Here is a 24,703-nt window from a genome sequence, read left to right on the forward strand (position 1 = left end):
ATGTTGTTTACAAAATTGTTTCCAAAACCATTGCCATCAGGCTGAAGGCTATTCTGCCTAAGCTCATCTCCCTCAACCAAAGTGCCTTTGTTCCCGGGAGACTCATTTCTGATAACACATTGGTAGCTTATGAGATCTTACATACCATGAACTCAAGAATGAAAGGTAAAAGAGGATTTATGGCTATGAAACTAGATATGAGTAACGCATATGATAGGGTGGAATGACAGTTTGTGGAAGCTATTATGATCAAGATGGGGTTCCTTCCTCATTGGATTACTTTAATTCAGACCTGCCTCCAGTCTATATCCTATTCTATACTTGTAAATGGGGAGACTCAAGAGTCCTTTTTGCCTTCAAGGGGCCTTAGGCAAGGGGACCCATTGTCCCCTTACCTTTTCATCTTATGTGCAGAAGCCCTCACTGCACTTTTAAACCAAGCTGAAGCCTGTGGTGGTTTGACTCCTGTCCCTATTGGAAGAAGTTCAATATCAGTGAACCATCTCTTTTTTGTAGATGACAGTCTGCTCTTCTGCCAAGCTAAAGCTGAGGAACTCAGCCATGTGCTCAACATACTTGACATATATGAGAAGGCCTCAGGACAGGTGATAAACAAAGACAAGTCCTCTATTTTCTTTAGTAGAAACACTGGCCAGGCAGCTCAACAACAAATTTTGGAGCTCACAGGGGTTAAATCATCTGGCACTCTTGAAAGATACTTGGGACTTCCTGCATTGGTGGGCAGAGCAAAGGTGGCATCCTTTCATACTCTTATTGATAGAACTTGGAGTCGAGTTTCCAACTGGAAAAACAAATTCCTCTTTGTAGCAGGTAAGGAAGTCCTCCTCAAAGCAGTTCTTCAAGCCATTCCCACCTATGCTATGGGTATGTTCATGATACCAATCTCCATCACCAGTAAGCTAAATCAATTACTAAGGAAATTCTGGTGAGGCTTCAATGAAGATAGTTCCAAAATTCAATGGGTAAATTGGAAGCAACTCAACCATAGCAAAGAAATGGGAGGACTTGGTTTTCGAGATCTGAGGAGTTTCAACCTTGCTTTACTCTCTAAGCAAGGTTGGAGAATTTTACAAAACCCAAACTCTCTGGTGGGCAGGATCCTTAAGCAGAAGTACTTTAGTAAGGTGGGGTTGTTAGAAGCTAAAATGGGGACAGGGCCATCTTTTGCCTGAAGAGGCATTCATGTAAGGCTAAGCTTGTTAAAAGAAGGTCTCATATGGAGGGTGGGGAATGGCCAACATGTTAACATATGGTCAGCTAAATGGCTACCTTTTTCACCTCCATATAAGATTCAGTCTATCCGAGAGGTGGATTGTTGGTGTGAAAAGGTTTGTGATCTGATTGACCCCCAAATGCAGCAATGGAAGGAACCCCTCCTACAAGAGCTATTCACCCAGCAAGAAATAACTGATATTAAATCAATACCGATTAACATGAGGGGGAGAGAAGACAAATTAGTGTGGCAATTCACTACAAATGGGCTTTACACTGTCAAGAGTGGGTACCATCTCAGTAAAGTGTTGGAGTGTGCTCAGGAAGGGGAGACCTTAAGTAAAGAAAAAGAAAAACAGGCTTGGAAAACTATTTGGAAGCTAAGAGTAACCCCTGCTACCAAGATGTTCTTATGGAGAGCATGCAATGAGGCTTTACCAACTCTAGCAAACCTAAGAAGGAGGAAAGTGGTGGAACACAGCTCATGCTTGACCTGCAAGCAGGAGGCAGAAACCTCTGGACATGTTCTGTGGGGATGTATTGCTGCTAAAGAGGTGTGGGGTCAGGGAGTGAAAAAGGTGCAAAAGCTATCCGTGCAAAGTGATCTGATTTTTGATATCTAGTCCAGACTCGTTGAGATACTCAGTTTAGAGGAACTAGAAGAAGTGGCAGCAACTATGAGGGGCATATGGACTAGAAGGAACAATACTCTTCTCGGAAAAGAATTCAAACACCCAAATGCCCTCCACCAACTGGCCAAAGCAGAACTGGTATCTTATAGGGAAGCTCTCACAGAGGACATAGGGGCAAAGCTCACAACTAATGCAGGGTTTCCAAGATGGTCAAAGCCTGAGGAGGGGTTATTTAAGGTCAACTGGGATGCTGCTGTAAATCAAAAGGACAGGAAAATTGGAATTGGAGTCCTCATCAGAGATCACCATGGTTTCTTTATTGGAGGTTTATAGGCACACAGAAATCTCAAAGGATCCTTTTTTGATGCTGAAGCATACGGTATGCTCCTAGCTGCAGTTTTTTGCAAAGAGGTTGGCATAACACATTTTTGTCTGGAGGGTGACTCAAAGCAAGTGGTGGATTTATTGAAGAATTACACAAAGAATTGGAGCTTGGGTGGCTGCCTGGTAGAAGATGCAAGAGAGATTCTGAATTCATATGCTTGTTGGTCAGTTACACATACCAACCGAGAAGCTAATATGGCAGCACATCATCTAGCAAAAACTGCTTTTGGTTGCTCAGAGAATATCTATGATCTTGAAACATGCCCCTCATGTATCTTACATATAGTCACAAAAGAAATGATGTAGTTGTTCTTTTACTCGATTCTGTTCCTGGAGTTTGATGTATTTGACACTTTTGATTAATGAGATCAGTTCTTTCATTAAAAAAAAAAAAAAAAACACTCAGTCATGCGACATAAGGGTCTGTGCCTACAGATATTGGCAATGTAATGAACCCCATTGGTCGCACCACATCTCCAGTGAACCCTTTCAGCGTAGTAGTTGGTGCTGGTTTCAATTGCTCTTTGCCGATTCCCATTTTGCTGAAAGCATTCCAGAACAAGATATCAGTCGAACTTCCATTGTCAATCAATATTCATTTGGTGGTAAAATTTGCCACCAACATTGTTACCACCAAAGCATCATCATGGGGGTACACAACCCCTCGACAATCTTCTTTGTCAAAATATATCGTGGGTGATCCTTGTACTCAGGGTTGTTTGATGGGTCTCTCCACATTATAGATTTCTTCGTATCTTGCCCACCTTGCATAATTCTTTCTTCCTGAGGAAGTTGAGCCACCTCTTGCGTATCTGCCAACGATAGTGTGTATCTCTCCCAGAGGTTGGTTTCTTTAGTTTTCATCTGCTCTTGCTCTTCAGTCCCTAAGTTCATTGGACCTCCTCTACCTTTTCGATGATTCCCGTCGCCTGGGGCTCTTAGGCCTTGTTTGTTTTCCAAAAACATCTCATCTCATCTCATCTCATCTCACCTCATCATTACAACTTTCACAAATTTCCACACAAAATAAAATAAACAATTCAACTTTTTCAAATCCCAAAACAACAATAATATTAAAAAATATATTCTAACAATATTTTATTCAACTTTTTAACTTTAATCTCAACTCATCTCATCTCATCTCTGAAAACAAACGAGCCCTTACTTCTTCTCTTCTTTTGGTCATTCTTCTTTTTTGTTCACCGTAATATGTTCTAGGATCAATCGTTCTAACTCGCCATTGTTCCTCATTTATCCTGCTTTTCGTTTCAGGCTGTAACAATCGTCTGTTCTGTGTCCCCTTGTCTTATGATAAGTGCAGTACTTCTCGGTTTGCCATTCTTTTCCAGTCGATTCTTCTTCCTTTTTCTTTTCTGAATAGTGTACATAACCGCCACTATGCCTTCTTACATTTTTCTAAAGCAAACTCTACCTCCCGCTCGGGCAGGAGCCTAGATAAATCTTCTGGAAAAACCTCTGGATTTTCATTCCCAACAGGTATCTGCTCTTACTTCAACTCCTCATTTTGGTGATTCTACCACGTAGGCTAAGAATCCATGACAACCATCACGTAACAATTTTCCAACCTGAATGGCAGATATGATGGGTGGATGCAACCTCACTTTCGACCTTGTGAACCAAAATTCACCTTCTTTTGGGGATCTAAAAACCACTTCTTTTTTAAAACAATCAATATTGGCATGGTAGGAAGCCAACCAATCCATATCCAAAATCACATCAAACCTAAACATGTGAAACACTATTAAATCTGCTGGCATTAGTCTTCCCTCTATAGATAAAGGGTACCCCAGTAGAATCTCATTACAGACTACCAAATATCCTATTGGGGTCACGACCACTAACTTGTGCTTCAACTTTTCAGTTTCTAAAGTACAAAATCTAGAGTAAGCCATGGAAACAAAAGAATGTGTCGCTCTTAAGTCAAATAACACAATAGCGTTATTAGAAAACAAAGAAAGAGTACATGTGATCACATTCAGCCTTATCCATGAACTAAAATATTCCAAGTCTTAACCACAACTAACAAATAAAATAAAATAAAATAAAATAAATCTTAAAGCAAAACAAAAGAGTCATACCAGTGATCACATCATTCCTATCCTCAGCCTATTTAGGTTTTAGTGCAAAAACCCGTGCAGGTGCAGTAAGACGTTGGTTGCTGCCTCGTGCTGTAACTTCATTTCTCTGAGGTGACAGTATGGTTGCCTTGTTGCTACCCATTTGCAATGGCAGTCCCTAGTGTAGTGTCATGATTTGCAACAACGGAAACATAATCCTGCCCTTTTTCTGCACTCCCCATAATGCACTTGATTGCATGTCCTACATTGATAGGGTTGTTGGTTACCCTGAACCAGCCTCTTTCCCGAGCTACTACCTTCGTTCCTCTTTTTCCATGGTCCTTGGTCCATGCCAGAATAGTACCCAGTTGGAGTAGTCCTTTTCCTTTGTTCATGCAGTGCAGCACTTATTCGAAGACTTCATTAAAAAATTGTGGCCTTATTCACCATCTTTGAAAAGTTTCGAATCTGAAAGCCTACCATTTGTTCATAAAGTATTTCATTCAGCCCCTGTTCGAACTTACGAGCCTTCTTTTCCTAATCGGGGATCAGATAAACCAAAAAACTGGATAACTCAGTAAATCTAGTTGCATGCTGGTGTACCGTCATTGTTCCCTGCACCAAGGTGGCGAATTCCATAGCCTTGTCATCTCGGACCGAGCTAGGGAAGAAGTGCTCAAGAAAAATTTGCTTGGAATGCAGCCAACTGACTATTATTGTCCCTTCTGCTTCTCTGATAGTTCTTTCAGAAATCCACCATCTTTTCACCTCCCCTATTAGCTTAAATGTGGCGTACGCCACTTTCTGTTCATCTGTACAGGTTAGAACCAGCAATATCTCCTCAATGTCCTGAATCCAATCCTCCGCCAGGGTTGGTTTGCCTCTCCCATCAAATAAAAGGGGGTGCATCCGATTGAATTGTTCTATGGTACAACCTCCTTCATTATAGTTGTGTTGGCGACCTGGGGGATTCTGTGTGAAATTATCTATTAATTGATGTGTCGTTGCTCATAGTACTTCAAAAGCACTCGGGTTTGCTTCCCCTACGTTCTCATTTGCGTTCAGATCTGACATACTTCGTTCTCAACGATGAGCTGACATCCTGATAAAATAACTTGGATCTTTAATACTTGTTTCAAAAAAAATATATATATATATAGAGTTCATATAAACATAATTAATTAGTGGTACCCATAAAACAAAACATATATATAATACTGCAAAGTTATAAAGATACCTATAATAAAGAGAAAAGAAGTACGCACAACGATAATAATAGTCAATCTCCAAAATCTAAAACTTTAACCCCATCTAACTATATAAGAAGTCTCCGGAATCAAAACATACCTCAATCAACATGAACTTAGCTCATAGACTCGTAAAATCCTACACATCAAAATCATTCCTAAAGTCAGCAAATTCTAAGAATTCCAATACCTACAATATTCAACCTTATAGTCTGCTTCACTATCATATCAAATCTGAAAATGATTTCTTAAAAACTATCTATACTCCGAAATCTCACATACTACAGTCTGCAAAACCTCAAACATGGCTTTGATACCAAATGCAATGCCCCATACCCCGATGGGTTGGAGAATTACTTCCTGTAACTTATAAACATGTCTCCCAACACATCTAAAAATCTCCAAAGACTTCATAAGCAAAAATCAATCTTATATCTTCTAATTGAACACATTATAAATTCCACAAAGTCATTACCGCAATAATAATAAACCAATGGGTTCACAATCTCCATGCAGTCATAACATACCAAATTGATAAACCTACAAACACGAGCATTTACAAAGTACAGTATGCAGAACAAAATATTTTCCAGAGTTATTATGCAACACAAAACATGTTTTTTATCGTAACAGAGTGATGATTTTAAGTCACGCAAAACCCAGAGTACTTTGGCATAACATAACCTGAGCATCATCATTACATCAAAACAGAGCATCTCACAAAGCCAAGACTATGTTTTACCCCCGTGGTAGGGTTGTGCTAACCCCAGTGGCCAAACCAGACAGAGACAAATGTGAAATATTTTTCTTATTACTCTCGAAGCCCCGAGTGTGCACACAGGAAAGACCACATAAAAATCACTTTGTTTCCAAAGTGAGTGCACTCAGAGACAGAGAAGTTGGTACCAACCCAAATAGAGCAGAGCATAACAGAGCAGAGCAGAGACAGAGTCAAATACAAAATAAGTATACCATGCCAAAGGTTATTAGATGCCATATCAAAATAAAATAGAGTACCAAAACATAATCAGATCATTCTTACATATGGAAAACAAAAGTCGGAGCATCTTTCTAAATCAATGCAAAATTTTTCAGATTCTCAATATTGCTCTTTTACAAACTTCAGAGACAACATGACAAAATTTAGCTCATGTCTACACAATGCATGTCAGAAAATATTTTTCCTTTTTCATACAGATTTCATGAGTAATGCAAATAAGCAACCGAGGTTGGTTTTTCCCAAGTTCTCATTTCATCACAAAATATGCAAATTTTTCAGAAAGTCAACCTCAGTCTTAATAACTCGTATAAAGCCTAGCATAGGAACCCCGCTTGGCTGACTCCTACAGCGTACTATCTATACCTTGAATTCGACCTCTAATAATCTTGTCACCTATTGATAGAAAACAAATATACACTAAGTGTTAAATGACCATTGACACAACTTCAATCTAAATAATTAAAACTCATGATTCCAAACCATATTTCAGCAAAATAACTCAACCCAAACAGCCAAATAATAATCAGGACAACCCACACTTCAACCCAAAATACCATATACCAACTTCAATATTGACCTATACACCCACCAAAACCAACATCCACTCAAATAATCAATAAATCAAACCCATTTCAGCAGCCCATAACTCCAAGCAACCACCAACAGCTCAACTAAAACAACACTACACATTAAATGTTTCTCCATTCACAACTCCACAAAAGAAAATCCAACACTTTTAAATGTTAATCAACACCCAACAAGGCTCACTACTATTTATTTCTAAAGCACAAATCCAACAAATCAAATTGTATTCTTCTTACACACGTAAACAAGAGACTAAGAAAGTTTACAACAAGATCTTATACCTAGTGTCGTGTGGTGATCGGTGAAAGAAAGGAGCGACGCAACACTATCTAGAGATGAAAAATAATTCCCTATGATTTAGTGAGAAAGTCAGAATTTTGTTTCTTCAAGAGAGAAAATTTACTCAACTATGTGAATAACTTACGGAGGCTCTACAGTTATGAGAAATTGAGTAGAACAACGAAATCACGGCACTACAACAAACACGAAGATGCACAGAAAAATCCACCAAAACCACGGACTGCACTTTAAAAAAAAATATATTCAATAGCCATTTCGTGTGAGAGGAAGAGAGATGTGAAATCTTAGAGAGGAAAAGAGAAAAGAGAAGGTTTACCAACTGGAGGAACTCGCTGTAACGCCCCGTTCTCGCAGAGATCGAAGAGTTACTCCCTATAACTTAAAACTCACAATTCATCAATATATTTATAGACTCCAAAATATAACGTCATCAAAGTACTACAAAATCTCTTAATAAAATCAGCCACTTCTCAAAAATCTTCTATGAGTACTCCACTATACTTAAATAATCATCTTACCGATGCTCCATAATCTTGATCCTTAGTTGGACTATTCAAAAATCATCTGAAAAATAATTAGAGATAAGGGGTGAGTTATCAACAACTCAGTAAGCAGATGACATATACTAGTATGTAAACATGAGCATTTATACAGAGTTCAGAATGCAAAAAACAAACATTTCAGTATCAATATGCAAATCTCCACAATACATATTATCAGAAAATCAGAATGACTTTTCAAACATTTCATATTCAGAAAACCAATTTTTCATATTCAAATACTCCTTTGGCACAACATGACTGAACATCTTCGTCTTATCATATCATATCAGAACAAAAACCATGTTTAAGCCTCGTGGTAGGGTTGTGCATCCTGCGGAAAGCCAAGCAGAACATAAATCAGTATGTTACCAAAGCGATTGCACTCAGAACAGAAAACCATTATTATATCCCGTGGCGGGCCAGAGGTGTATCTCGTGACAAGGCCAAAGGTCACTATTGTATCCCGTGACAGGGCCTAGGGTCACTATTATATCCCATGACAAGGCCACATATCAGAGCAAAAATAGAATCAGAATCACCATATCAGAGTCAGAATAAGAGTCAGAACAGAATCAGAAAGTCATGCCAAAGGTTTTTCAGATGCCACATCATATCAAAACAGAGTACTGATATTCAGATCATTTCACATTTTCCAAAACAGATTCAGAACATCTTCGCCATATTCACTCATTTGTCTCAGTTCAATAACAGAATGACAAAAATAAGCTCATGTCTACACCAGTCATGACAGAAAATACTTTCTTCTTAAAAAGAATCTCATGAGTAATGCAGAACAAATATCTGAGGTTGTTTTCAGATTTCTTTTCATAACAAAACATGCACATTTTCTAAAAAGGACCTCAGTTCATTTTATTTTAATGCAAAGTCTAGCATAGGAACCCCGCTTACCTAGACTTCTTAGCTTTTCAGAATTTTCCTCAAAAATGCCAAACAAATATTAATCGTCACCTATAAAATAATTACGTAACTTCCATAAATTTCCAACCAACCACGTATTTCAATATTTAAACTTAAAAATGCTAAAAGAACCTATTTTAAGAACCTCAAAACCTAAAATTCTCATAATACATAAAATACCAACATTTTCTAAGACCATCAATATCCACTTAATCGAATTCGTACTAAAGACAAAAATTTATCGAATAAGTATTATGATAATTACAGATGTCAATAAAAATAATATTCAAAATATCTAAAATACCAACAATATTTTATAAATAAAAAGAATACATTGGTTACTAAGATTTTCCTAAAATAAGTCATGAAATACTCATCTCTTAAGAAAAAATAGATTTACTTCCTTTAACTAACAATATTATCAAAATAATATATAATATTTATTGAAACTTAAAGCAAATCCTATTTAAATATAAACTCAACAAAAAAACTTCTCACCCGAAAACTAAAACTGGGAACTTTCCATATATATATATATATATATATATATATATATATATTAGGTTAAAACTAGTAAGTGACCAAGTTAAAACTTTACCTATAAATATACATACATATATATATATATATATATAAATACACCTTATACATAAAACAAACGATAAACATACACAAGATTAAAAGAAAAAATGCACCAGCGGCAGGGACTCACCGAGATGGTAAAGTGCGACGGCACAGTGTGCGGTGGGAGGTGGTGCACTCGGTGGCTATGCACTGGATGAGAAAGAGAGAGAGAGATGCACGGTGAGAGAGATAACGGAGAGAGAGAGCTCATGGAATGAGCAAGCCGAACGTGAGAGAGAAAATAGAGAGGGAGATTACCGGGCGGTAGAGGTGGCATGAGGCGGACCTTGGGTGACGAAAAACTTTGCCGGCGGTTTCTGGAGCCGCAACGTGAAGGAGCTCTCGGTGGTTAGTGGTTGTAATGGCTCAAGGTAGGAGGAAAAACATCATCTATTTCGACAGTGAAGAACAGAGGCTTGCGGGATGGCTATCGAAGGCTACACTGGTGGGTTCAAAGCTACGTCACGGTGGCGGCGCATGGCAGCATTGAGGAGGAGCATGCGGCGACTTGACCTCCTTGGGAGGCTGTGTTTTCCATGAGACGGTTGGGTAAAACCGTGAAGATGCAGGTTTGCTTTTGGCAGTGCGCGGGCGAGTCTCTTGCCATGCTATCCGCGTGCTCAATGTCTCACTTGGTGCTACCCGTGGTGATGATCCTCCTCTACTGGCCGTGGGTGGTGCACTGCAGAAGTGCACGGTGCGGGGTGGAGGTCAGTGTAGTTGGTGACGGCAGTGTGGATTGCAGCTATGCACGGGTTGCTGCGGCCACTTCTTTAGAGAGAAAAACATGCATTTAGAGTTGATTAAAACCCTAGAAGATCACGTACATGCATGAGATAGTGCCGTGCGTGGGAAAATAAAATAAATAAATAAAATAATAATTAAAGTCTAACAATAAAATTATTCATTAAAGCAAAGTGTAATTTAAATGCAAACACTAATTAATATTAAGAAATCACCTCAAAGTAAATTTCACAACTAAAAAAAAATTATAAAATAAATCTAATGAGAAATCCGATAAATTTTAAAACAAGACAAACAAAATTTAAATTAATTAAAATAATCATTCACTAAAAAAAATACACTAAAAAAAATAAGGGGTATTACACTCTTAGCGAGAGAGAGAGGATGTGAGAGGCTTTTGTTGAGAGTGATGTTGAAAGTAAGGAAGAAACCAAAATACAAAATGACTGGAGAAACCGACGAGATCATGGGACTTGGGAAGAGAGAGAGAACGAGAGAGAGAGAGAGAGAGAAAAGACGGAACCTTACAGATGTGACGAGTTTTGGACCCAATCTGAACTTTCACCTAAAAATGCTACACCAACACACTCTGAAAATTGCAAGAGATTGAGAGAGAGCGTGAGGCTAAGGGAAATATGGAACTTGAGTAACTGAAAGGGGGTGGGGAGAAGTGGGATTTCATGGGGGATAAGATGCGGGAAAAGGGGTTAACGGGCAGGAGAAGTGTTTGAAATTCCAGAAACTAATATGGGAAAAAAGAGAGACTATAGGTGGAGGTTATATAAATTTATATAAAAAAATTATTTTTTTAATAATCAGTCTCACTTTTTTTAAAAGAAATATATGAAACTTGCATACTCTAAGTTTGTATCTAGCATTACGAACTTGTTAAATTTATCAGTCTAACATAATTATTTGAGTGCCCCAGTCCTATGTGACCATAGGGGTTCTGGTAGCATTTTTCTGAACAGCTCTTCACTAATTCAGCCAAGCAATATTGCATCAACTAGATGTATAAAAAGATGAAAATAATATAAAGAAAGTAGGATTCAGCAATTCCAAAGAAGGGAAAATACCTCTACAAAATAGGTGATTTCTAGAAATCTAATCTCCATGTCTCTCTTTATTTTTTTATGCGCTTTATTTATTATTTATTTCATGGATGATCATAGAGCATCATATATATCCGGCCATCATTGTGGGTCATTCAACCATGCTATTAGCCTCTGAAGTCATCAAGAAATTGCATCAACTTAAATCAAAATAAAATCAAAGAGATATCTTGATATATAGTCACTACAACAGAAGTGGATTTTTGGGACAAAAGTTTTCGTCCCAAAAAAACTGTGATTTCATCACAAAATATTTCTTGGGTTAAAAAAAAAAAATCTTCCCAAGGTCCTTCCAATAACCATGTTCCAAAAGATATTCTAGGACAAATATGATATTTTCATTCCAAAAAATATCTTTTGGGACGAACTTAAGCAAAACCATTCAATCGCATTCGAAATTTTTTTTTTTTTTTTTTGGACAATTGAATTTCGTCCCATAATCACGTTCGAAAGGTTCAAAAGGTACAAACTTGACATTCAAATGCCAAATATGTTTGAATGCATCCTTCATGAGTGGTCGATCGATACCAGTCCATTCGACCAAATAGGCATGAGGAAACGTTCGAACAAATAATTTGATGGTCAAATGGTAAAATATGTTTGAACGTATTGAGTAAAACGTTCAATCAGACCATGATAGTATTGAATGATTTGTTATGAGATGATGTTCGAATGTTTATTTCATGTTTGATGATTTTGTTTGAACAGTTTAAAATACTGTTTGAACGTTTAATACCAATTACATTCAAATGTTCTGTATCAATGTTCGAATGATTTTACTTATTTTCTTCGAACAATTTTTGGTTGTTCGAATTGTAACTATTTTATTTTACACAACAATAAAAACCCAAATAGACGTACATAATAATTAAAAAAATACATTACAATTTGTTTGATACCCATAAAACTAGCCTAATAAGTACGAACTAAATAAACAAAATAGTAGTACTAGCGTTGTTCATGCAAAAATAGATTCCAAAATTTGTACGTATAATGTAAATTAGTTGCTTGGAGGCTTGAACTGTTGCATAAGCATCTGCATTTAGAGTGCACCTCTCTCTTGAACTCTTCTTGTTGTTGTTCTTGTTGTTTCATGCGCATCTCCATGTCCACTTATTTTGCCAATTGAGCCTCCAACTCATGCTACCTTGTAGTCAATTATTCGTTCTTGGAATTTGCTTTCTCTAATGCTATAAAGGTGTTAGAGACATACCCGAATGATGAGAAAGAGCTAGAAGGTTTTACACAATGACCTAAACCCCTCAAATATCTTGAATGTTGACCCAGAACTTGTGTAATAATTTCAACATTACTTGTTGAAGAATTTTGATCTGACGCAGATTTAATACGTAGGGCAACCATTTTATCCTACACACAAGAGAAATAATTAATACTGACACAAATATTCAAATATGTTTAATTAAAACAAATTATAATATTTACATGATTTTTACGGGTATTGGATTGAGTCCACTCTCCCTTATGATCAGTATGATTATGATCAGTATGTAATGAAGCATAGAATTTTTTCAGATCATAATTGGTATCTGACTCTTGCTACAAGAGACATTTGTTGAAATATAAAGTTATTAGAATACCTCCAAATAACAAACTATATACAATAAAAAAATAAAATAGCATTGTCAATTATTTGAGAGATGATGGAAAGATCTTGAGCTAGCATGATGATAAATCTTCAATTTCAATCTATTTGTTTTATTTATTGAACTTCGCTCCTGCATAGAAGTTCTAAATATTAGGAGGCAAAAATTTTAAATTGAACAAGTGAAAAAATTCATTTAATTTACCTTATATGATGGTCCTCAAACATGTCAAAAAGTTTTTCACAATCGGAAGGTCGACCATCCTGAAAATGATGTTGTTATGCATCTTCCTTATTCTTAAACTTATTATAATGCTCATGACACCTCGTCGTATCTTTGCGGAATGCATTACACATAAGCTCATCGTTAGTCATACGCTCCTCCTTCCAACCAAAATTTAGTTTGAAATCATCATTGAAAAAATATATAGACAAAGATATTATCACCCAGAATATTCTAAATTTTGCTTACATATTAAATAATATTAATATAAATCAATTACTTAAACATTACCAAACAACGCTTCTTGATAAACTGTTTCACATATTGGAAGACTTTCTGCCATGAACTCGTAGCCAAAGGTGCATAAGTTCGTGTAAATGCACGCACATGCGATGCAAGCCAAGCTGCTCGTTGTCCTTCGCCTTCAATATGTTCGTCAGGAATGTTAACCTTAATCTTATTCACTTTTACGATATTTTTCCAATGTCACACCTCTAGTAGTGCCTCAACCTTGATGAGATTATACTGTTAACTCTATAAAATATAATATTCGTTGTAGAAATGAAGTAAATGATGGTTAGAAACGATGTAATATGTATGAATGACCATAATTGTAACAAAATGAGTATTAGATTTTTACGTTGTTCTGTAGAGTCAATCTCTAGTGGTGAGTCAAACAGAGAGCTAGGTATAAGTGGGAATGAGATGCGAACTTCCTTTCTTTTCAGCAGTATAAGTTTGAAACACTGATATATTAATTACAGAAAAGATTTGTCATAAAGTGTAATGTGAACACCAAACCAGTCAACCATCTATATCAATTTCATTTGACCATTTGCCCTCATCATCTGTAGATACTTCAGATGACTCAACATTTTGCTCAACTGTCGCATCAACAATTTCAGTCTCAATATCTTTCCTATGTAATGGAATCATCTTATACTGTCTCAAATCCACAAACAGGTTAAAGACGGGCTGACTCTCTTAGTGTGCTTCTTGAGTAGAGGAACCATCTTCTTCTTCATCTTGTCCATTTGCCTTGGGGATAACATCATATATATTTCTTGGAGAAAATTTTTGTACTACTCGTCATTGATTTCCTAACTTAGGATCATCTAAGTATAATACTTGAGATGTTTGGGAAGCCAAAATAATGGGATCATCTTCATACCATTTTGTTTTTGAACTATTAATACTAAAAAAATATTCAGCATTGCACACTCCCCTTCGAGGATTGCTTAAATCCCATAAAAAAATATTCATCATTACCCATTGTTCAAACCATTTCGGGAACTTCTCTTCATATTTCTGGTTTATATCATTTACTCCCAGTTCTTTGAGCACGTTAATATGATCACTAAAATTGAAGATTAACAAATAATGACAACTTATTCAAGTGGCTCTCTATCTCAAGGCAATTGTTTAGCACGTACAACTAATCATTCTCGAACACTTTTCCACACAAAGCATAACCATGTGTTGCACCAAATGTACGTACTAGTTGGGAAAACACAGAAAGCCCATTTTGTTGTCTAGCTTGGTCAACATCAAAGTTTCTTTCAAGCCAATCAAACCTCGTGTCAACTCTGTGAAAGTATTTGGAACGGAATGTATGTCACTAATCATCAATATATGTTTCAACACTCTATCCTTCTGGGTGGGCCTTGTTACCCACTGTGCGTTTCAGCTTCCGAAGGAACCGTTCCATGGGATACATGCATCTATACTGGACTGATCCTGCAAGTTGTGCCTCACGTGGCAAGTGAATGGCTAAGTAAACCATGATGTTAAAGAATGAAGGTGGGTAAATACTCTCCAGCTTACCTAATATTATAGCAATTTCTCGTTCCATACAATATAAAACTTCTACATTCAACGTTCAGCACATAAGTTTTTAAAAAATGTACCCAACTTAGTCAAAGCCACGCACACATCTCTCATCAAGTACTCACAGACACCAACAGGCAAGATACATTGTAAAAATACATGACAATCATGACTTTTTAATCCCTTAATTTTCCAGTCATTTGTTAGCACACACCTTGTTAGAATCAAGGCATAACCGTCTAGTAATTTAATCTTTATCAACCACTCACAAAATGTAGTCATTTCGTTCCTTGACAATGTATACCAACCAATCGGCATGTAGAGAAACGAACCAATTTGTTGCAAGTGCATTTCTGATCTTATTCCCAACCACATCAGATCCTTCTGTGTGTTTAATGTATCCTTTATTTTGCCTTCAATTGATATCAATGTTCCCAACACAGACTCACATATATCTTTCTCAATATGTATAACATCGAGACTATGCTGCAATTTTAAAGTCGACATTTATGGGAGTTCGAAAAATATACTCTTCTTTGTCCAATTCAACTCATTCGCAATTTGTTTTCTCTTCCTTTGTTTTTTTTTTAAATTCATTAAAACCAACACCTACAAATTGTGCAAGTACATCTTAGCCAGACAAATATGGTGGAGGGTGCCTCCATTCAACAATTCCATTAAACATCCTTGAGTTTTCACGCCATCTATGGTCACCACGTAAAAGTCGACGATGACCCATGAAGCATAGTTTTCTCCCATATGTAAGCCATTCTGATTGGATATATTTGTTACAAGTCAGACATGCCATTTTCCCTTTAGAACTCCAACCTAGCAAGTTTTCATAAGCAAAAAAATCATTTATTGTCCATAACACGGCAGCATGCATCTTGAATGACTTGCTTGTTGATGAATCAAATGTTAGGACCCCATTCTCCCATAAATCTTTCAATTTTGCAATCAATGGCTATAAGTATATGTCTATGTCATTTTCCGGTGATCTCGAACCTGGAAGCTCATTACCCATGGCTAGAAGCTTGTATGAAACATCGATCAAACGTTTCATTTTAACGTTCGAATGGTATTGCTCAAAAATATAACAAGTTATAGTATTATATATAACAAGTATATAACAAGTTATATATATATATATATAACAAGTTATAGTATTATAGTATAAATATGATACACTATAGATACTATAGATATATTACAGTATATATTTACTATTATATATTGTAATATGTTGTATATAGTATATAATATATATTGTATTATATAATATGTATATATAAATAGTATATATCCTTCGTTCGAATGTTAATTATTGGCGTTCAAACAGTAAATCCTATAGAATAACGTTCGGACATTTAATTTTAATGTTTGAACGGTTTAACACTATAAACAACGTCTGGCTTCCTCAATCAATCGCATTCTCTCTCTCTCTCTCTAAACCCTCCACGTATGCCGTTGAACGCTCCTCTTGCTTTTGAACCGCCATCGTCACTACCACCGTCAACTACCACTTCTAGTCAAGAGGTATACAACTTAGGAACGTTTAATGGGCTGATTTCTTGTAATTTTCAATGATTTTTTTTATAGAAAATAGAAAAAACAATATTTTTCATCAATGGACACAGTAGGTGGCCGGAAAACAAAGGCCGGGATGCCTCTATGCACATCCCAGCCTTGTATGAGTATTATTAGTGGAAGAAACGTTCGTTCCACTCATAATACACATACAATTGCTAAGTTCATTCCATAAATTGTCGAACGATGGTTAATTCATTCGAATGTTATGGACTCAAGTCTAAGACTCTCAATCGGTTGAGAAAATGTTCAACCATCTATTAAGAGCATTCTCATTGGATTAGCTAAAAGCTAAATCCAATGAGAATTTAGCTATTAGGTCAATAAATTGCTCACATTGAATTAGCTATATTCCAAATATTTGGAATATAGCTACAGTAATATCCAAACTAATTTCTAAATTTGGAACACACTATTCATTCATCAAATCCTTTTTATATTATTTATTTCTCTCTCCTTTTAATATTAATTATTTATCTCTCTATTTTAAATGACAATTGAAAAAATATAATTAGAATACAATTACAAATTAATATATAATATTATAAATAGTAAAATATGATAAAATAAAATAAATTTATAATTAAAAAAATTAAAAAATTTTTAAAATTATTAATTACTCATTACTATATAATGAATAAATGGATAATTCAATTTGAAAATTTGATGTGAATAGTCAAAATTAAATTTATCTTATATTATTTTATTGTCATATAATGAAAAAATGGCTATTCCAATGTGGAGATTTATAAAAATGGAATAGCTAAAAGTTAAATTCATCTTACATTCATCAAAAATGTACTTTAATTTAGCCATTCCAATGAGAGTGCTCTAATATGGTGTTCGAATACAAATGTTTAACACTTGAACGATGATTAATATGAACAATGGTTAATTCGTTCGAACGTTATGGACTCAAGTCTCAGACTCTCAAACGGTTGGGAAACCGTTCGAACATCTGTTAATATGGCATTCGAACACAAATGTTTAACATTCGAATGGTTTAGTCCTCTCAATAGTGTTTGAATGATTATCTAACCGTTCGAATTACTATTATAACGTTCGAATGCCTAGTGATTCGATCAAACGGTATAACACAAAACAATTTTAAATTATATTAATCAGCATATAATTTTGTGAAGATTTATCTATCATATTTTATAACTAGTTTCTTAATTTTATTTTTTAGATTTCAGGTTGACAATGTCTTCTATGGGAAGGAAGCATGGCAGACCAAGGCAACCTTTTAGAGAACCATACCTAGAGAGGACGATTTTATTAGAGCGTCAGGTGAAAATTTCTAACTTTTAGGATCTTCTCTAGGAGGCTCATTCCTTGACATTCGTCTTCATCGAGCATGGTCAGACACCAATCCCCGACTAGAAGGATAAAGCATGGGACCTTGTTTCCTATATCGACATCATGTCTAAGTTTGATAGAGAGTTCGGTGGCTCCAGTCGAGATGACGATGAGGCATACATGATTTCCATACGGGGAGCTTCATTTACATTTTCAGCGAACAAACTTGCTGATTTCATTGGTATCCCATGTTTTCACATTGCATATCCAAATGTGGTGCCTACAGCTGATGGGGAGACGATTGAGGATGAGGGCTCTGATAGAGACGAACTCGATAGCCTCGCTGATCATGAGGTGAGGTAGTTGGTTGTTGGTCCAGATGCTCCTCCCTGTGATGGGATGAAGAGCATCAAGCAGGCTGATTTATCTGGCTTCTCCAAGATCATGAACTTAATCATCGTCAACAATATTGATCCTTGACAATACAAAACAGAGGTTGGCATGGATCGAGCGAAGTTTATGATATGCATCGCTCTTGGGGTACCTATTGACCTAGTGGGTTACATATTCACTAGAATTTGATTAGAGGCTTCCTACATTATGACATAAATATTTCCTTTTGGAATCCTGATCACAAATTTTTGCTACATGCTGGGATCTTGTTAGATATTGCTGAGCATGTCCGGAAGCCAATTGCATCAATCAACTCCTCCACCCTGTCACAAAGCATGGGACACTAGAGACTTCATCTTCATGCTTCTAGTCCAAAGTCGGACGATACTCTGGGAGATGCACACCAGACAGATCGTGGAGAATTGGCCGGTGAAACATCCACGCATGCCAAGGCATCACACGCTGCTACTCCTAAAGAGATTGCAGATATAATGTGTGCAAAGATCCACGCATAGACATTAGAGGTAATTGATGCAGTGTGTACGAAGATCCGTAGTGCAATCTCTAATTTACATACAGAGATTAATGCTAATATCTCTGACTTCTGTACAGAGATTGATGTCATATTTGTGACTTAGTTCAAAATCAGTACTTGGCAAACACAGCTAGAGAGACGCCTAGCTGCAGTCGAGGATGTCGTTAGATAGTTGGGTCAGTAGAGACGTGCCCATCTCTATATCTTTTATTTATATTTTTTTATAGACAATATTTTGTGTTTTGTAAAATTAATTTAATTATGGATGCGTTTTGTTAAATTAATTGTTGATTTCTATTATATATATATTCTTTAATTGAAATTTTTTATAAAACTAATGTCACAGCTTGAATGAAATATATACCTTTTGAACGTTTCTCCATTCCCCCAGATATATTTCTGCACTAAATTACCGTTCAAATTCTATATTTTACATTCGAACATTGATTAACCTATTAGTTCGAACGGTATAGTAATTAATATGTTCAAACGGGTAACTCAATTTCTCTATAAATTTAATGACTTAACCAGCCAATTTCTCTTTTGATCATCTATAATATCTATTCGAATATTGATTAACATTGACATTCAAACATTATTGTATGTTGCTCGAACGCTAAGTCAATGTCCCACTAAATGTTATCACTTAACGCGCCAAATTGTCATTCGATCATATATAATATCCTTCAAATGTTTATTTTATTTTGTTCGAACATTTTTTTATGTTCAAACAGTTATTTTATTATGGACAAAATTTTTTCTTCCCTACATATATCGTTCAAAGATGTTCAAATGGTAAACACATTCCATCATTTTCTATAACGAAATTTGAATTTCATCCCAACATCTCATTTTTTGGGACGATTTTCATTTCGTTCCAAACAAAATTCGTCCCAAAAATGAATTTTTGTTGTAGTGAGTAGTATAAATATTTTAAAAATTTGTTTCTTTAAAAAAATCTTGTTGCCATACATTGGCTCTAGTAGTGACTAGAGGGAGATCGAGATTGTAACGACCCGATCCAATATTACTAGGGATAAATTATGGATAATCTCATTGGGCCTAAATTATGTTAATGGGCCAATTATTGTAGAAGTCCAATTGAGTGTTCGAGTTATTTTTTTTAATAGACTACGGGCCTAACATTTTTATTTTGGCGGATATTGAATTCTATTGGGCTTGCCATATTAATTAATATTATTAAATATTTTTGTTGAAAGCCTGATATGGGTCGAGAAATTTATGAAACAAAATATTTTTTCTTTAAGGATTAGATGTGGCCCAAATACTTGAAATGGGCTAAAAAGCCCAAGCCCCTGATATCTTATTTCGGAGTCCATGTTGTACACGATTCACGTCCGTGTTATTCACTGCATGCACGGCTCCAATACACTTCCTTTCCCACTACTTGCATGTCTCTTTTCTATCTAGGGTTTCATTTTGGGTTCTCAATCGCCTATATATAGTACGCTCACCAAAATTGCAAGCTGCACTTCTTTGAAGCCCTCCACTTCATGCACCATGCACACTGCCCTCCACTTCATGCACAGCCTCTAGGCCATGTCTAGGAAAAAGCAACCGAAACCATCCCACTGCCCAGAAAACACAAAACCATGGCACCATTGCAGCCTAGTTTTCATCCACTCGAAAAGAGCCGCAAACCTCCTTGCACCACCACCACCCCAAACTACCGACTTTGCCTAGCCCACCCTCAACGTCACGATACTCCTCTGTTCTCACACCAAGAAACAGAGCACTTGCTCCCCCCACGTCGAGCCACAACCCACCACCACCCCAAACTACCGACTCTACCCAACTCAACCCTGTTGCACCCACTTCTTCCCGATAAGCCATGTCCATTCAGTACCCCTCTCTCTCCCTCTCGGTAAGCTTTGCCGCCAGCTCCGTCACCCCCGCTAGCCGCTGGAGCCGCCGTACCGTGCCACTTCCCTCGGTGAGTCCCCTACTATCGCACGACCTTCCCTTTCAAACTATGTTTGTTTCGTGTGTTTCATGTTTCATGAAAGAGTAGCCACTCTTTATTCCATGATGGGCCCATGGACCTTAAATCCATCCGGCCAAGAGCTTCTAGTTCCTAAGTGGGCTTCTTCACATGGGCTAAAGGCCTTCCCCTTTTTCTGAAAGGGGCTAATTTTATAAACTGGAATATGGTTTTAACTGGGCTTGGACTCATGTGGGCTTGATTATTTGCAGTAAGGTTGTGCTTAACATATTAAGTTGAGTTTGATTTTTATTAAATAGATATATTAGTCATAAGCTCATTTTTTATAAGAAATTGCTTAAAGAATTTGAAATGTACCTTAACGTATACTTTTGATCCTATTATTTTAGTTAATATTCTCATTTGTCTATTTAGTCAGATTCTAATAAAATTATTGCGTTAATTAAGGAATATGTTATGAGTTTTGAATAATATTATTATGTATTAACCTAAGTGTAATTAAATATAATTTTAGTCAAGTAGAATATTAGGACGCGTTTCCTAGACAGATTTAGTGACTTATAATACTTTGTATAGGTGGCAAATTACGAAATGAGATTCAGAAAGCAGTGCTAAGAGGTAAGTAATTTGATCACAAATTAGGATTATCATAGTTCAGTTTATATATAAGTATTATTCAAGCTAGTTCATTGATATTCATTATTTATGTACCACTCATGTTATATGCAAACATGTCATCCAACATAGCATACGATTATGTCATTCTGCATCATGTTCAAATTCAGAAATTATAATTATGTATGTATTATGTCATGCATCTCATGTGTATAAAACACATAAGTTGTCTTCAGTTCAAGTATAAGATAAGATCATATCAGTTAATCAGATGGCCATTCAGATGCATGGTATCAATCTAGTTCAGATCAGGGTGGATGTGCAAGCCACGGAATCAAGCGTGGTTCACCATAATATGCCAGAATACTATCAGCAGCTCCCCTTGCGGCCACTAAACGTGGGGCCGGTGCACAACCTCACACACAAGGTTAAGTGTGCTGGCCAGTAAGATCACTCAGTTAAGTCAAGATCAGTTAGTTAAGTCAGATCAGTCAGTTAATTCAAATAAATCAAGTCATGCATAGCATAAGTATCAGTACGAACAGTCATGATTTTAAACTCTTAGCATGAAAATTTTTTGAAAACATTATGTTTATTATGTTTACGTTGTGATGGATTTATTGTTGAGTTTTCAACTCATTTTAGTTTATTTCATGTTTTTAACCACCCAGGTGAGGATGGTGAATATGAGCAGGCAAGCTAGGATTAGAAGGAGTAGTTGATTTAGTTTTAGACCTTCTAGAATAAAATTGCTTTTATGATATAAATTTTATTCCGTTTATTCATTTAATATTTTTGGAAGACATTTTATTAGACATTTTTCTACAAAATAAATCCTAATTTCATTTATTAAAAATGAGATCTCTTGCCGGATTTATTTTATGAAAAACACATGACACGCCTAGCCCACGGGAAAGGATCGAGACACTCCGTGGCAGCCGAGTTTTAACTACCACAGGACAACCAAGAACAAGTTGCCTTTGGTGGTTTCTAGTGGTCATTAGAAGTCGCCAAGGTCACCCATTTGGTAGTTGTGGGGGGTGGCCATTTTAAATTTTAAACTTTTGTTTTCAATTGTTTTAAACTTTTGTTGAAGAATTTATGTTTGGAAATTGATACTTGGCCCCATAAGTCTGCCTCCACAAAGTTATTGCTCGGGTATTTTATATTATTTTATATTTATTTTTAATAGTTAAGGAAGTGATTAATATTGAAGCGATGTATTTTATTATATTTAAAAATGTTTAAAGATGCTTGAAATAAAAATAAAAAAACACAAATAAAAGTTTAATTTGTACTAATGGTAATTTTGAGGGAGCAAACTCATAGAGCTGAGTAGCAACACTCTGTATATTTATAGATATAGTTTGTTTTTAGCTTCTAGTGTTTTTAAAAAATTTATAGTCCTACTAGGGTGCCACCCAGCAGTGACTGCTAGGCGTGCCCACTAGGCAAAACTTTCCTTTTCAATTTTTTCATTTTTTTATTTATATTTTTTAAATATTTTAAAAAAAATTTAAAAATATAAAAAAATACCAATATACTAATAATCACTTCCTTAATCAGTTAATAAAAGAAAAAATGTAAAAAAAAAAAATGCATGAGCGGTCAAAATGATGGAATAAAATAGAACGACATAGTAGCATTATTAAACAAATTTGAAGTGTTTTAATTATATTGTGCGCGTGCAATTTATGTTTGGGAATGATAACTTAAGATGGAGCAAGCCAAATTTAATACCCCTCTTTAGACAACATCGAGAAGGCCTTATGACAATAATAGCTTAGATATGTATAATTTTTACTAAATTAAATAAAGCATTATCATACTTTTCTTCTCATTAATAAATTTATTGATTTTTTAAATTAATTTCATGTTCTTTTATTGTGATAGACTTATTAAATTTATTATTTCTTGCTTAATTAAGTAATTACTAAAGTTTTAGTTTATTTTAGAAATTTACTAGTTTTTCGAATGAGGTTAGAATCTATCTAGTTTGTCCAAGTGAGGGTTTCGGTGGATTCAACTAGGGCTATGCAAGCTTCTAAAAATTTCGACTCCACCCAACTTCCGGTCCAATTCTGACTTCAACGGAGTCGGAGTGATCGGAAATCGGAGTCGGAGTCGGAGTAGCTCCGAATAAGGAGTCAGAGTTGGAGTTCGGAGCTTTTTGGAGCTCCGAACTCCGACTCCAATTTTTTTTTAAAAAAAAAAAATCAGATGTAAAACGACGTCGTTTTACTAGATTTTAAAAAAAAAAATTAAACGACGCCCATGGAACGGCGTTATTTCATCACACGGGGGGTCCAAAACGTAGGACCCCCCTTCCCTTCTTCCTTCTCCTTTTTCTTTTCTCTAAACTTGTGAATAGACCTCTCAGATCTCCCTGCCTTGCAGCCTCGTTCCCTCTCTGTTGCTGCCGTTCCAATTTGCACCATCGTAGTGCCCAACACTCTGTTCCCCTTCACTTATCAGGCTAGCCTCTGTAGCTTCTGGTAAGTTTCCGATTCTGAGTCCTAAAATTGATTTAATTTTATGTTTTTTTTTTCCATGTTGTTGGGTTGCCTAGAATTAATTGTTTTGGCTTAATTGCTGTGATTCTTGTGAAGTTGTGTTGTTGTAAGGAAATGTACCAAAAATTGAATATGGTTGATGGCAACGGACTGGGCAAACCAGTATGCATGCAATGTGTTTGATAAAATGTACTCCTCCCTCTTCTTTGTCCAAACCAAACCTCTATTAATAATACTCATAACATTAAAGAAAATTCATAACTAATACGTTCTTGAATCAGGTTTCTTTATTTTGTTTTGTACTGTTAGTAGCTATTTCTTTTCTTTCTGGTATATAGTTTTTTTTTTTTAGTTGATTGACGGTTACTTTCGGTTAACATAGTTGAATTGACTTGCCTAGCTTGGCTTTGGCTTCATCACTTGACATGGCTATGTCGGCTCCAAACATATATTGATTGAGCTTGGTGTAGGGTTTTTTTTTACTCGGAAATTAGGGGGAGATGAGCAGGTCATGTTGGGATTGTTTATCCATGCGTAATTATTGTAACATATCTATCTGTTGGGGAACCTATGATGATTAGGAACCTAGCTAGATGGACATGTGACGCCTCTAGACATTTTTTTCTAGATAGATCGAGTTATAACTTGACTTTAATCTTATTACTGACATAATTATTGTAAGGAGTCCTGTTGATCACTTAGGACAGGTTTGAATGATGAGATAAGAATTTTATATTTTATTTTAG

General features: G+C 36.0%; 1 protein-coding gene across 1 annotated transcript; it reads left to right on the plus strand.

Annotated features, from left to right (window-relative positions):
- The first annotated feature begins 254 nt into the window (after window positions 1-254).
- LOC108980830 lies at window positions 255-1,856 on the plus strand. The gene is made up of 2 exons (XM_018951841.1): window positions 255-885; window positions 1,231-1,856. The coding sequence occupies exons 1-2, from the start codon at window positions 255-257 to the stop codon at window positions 1,854-1,856; spliced, it is 1,257 nt and encodes a 418-aa protein (XP_018807386.1).
- Window positions 1,857-24,703: the final 22,847 nt, after the last annotated feature.

The sequence above is a fragment of the Juglans regia genome, chromosome 6 (assembly GCF_001411555.2).
Source record: "Juglans regia cultivar Chandler chromosome 6, Walnut 2.0, whole genome shotgun sequence".
NCBI classification, from domain to species: Eukaryota; Viridiplantae; Streptophyta; class Magnoliopsida; order Fagales; family Juglandaceae; genus Juglans; species Juglans regia.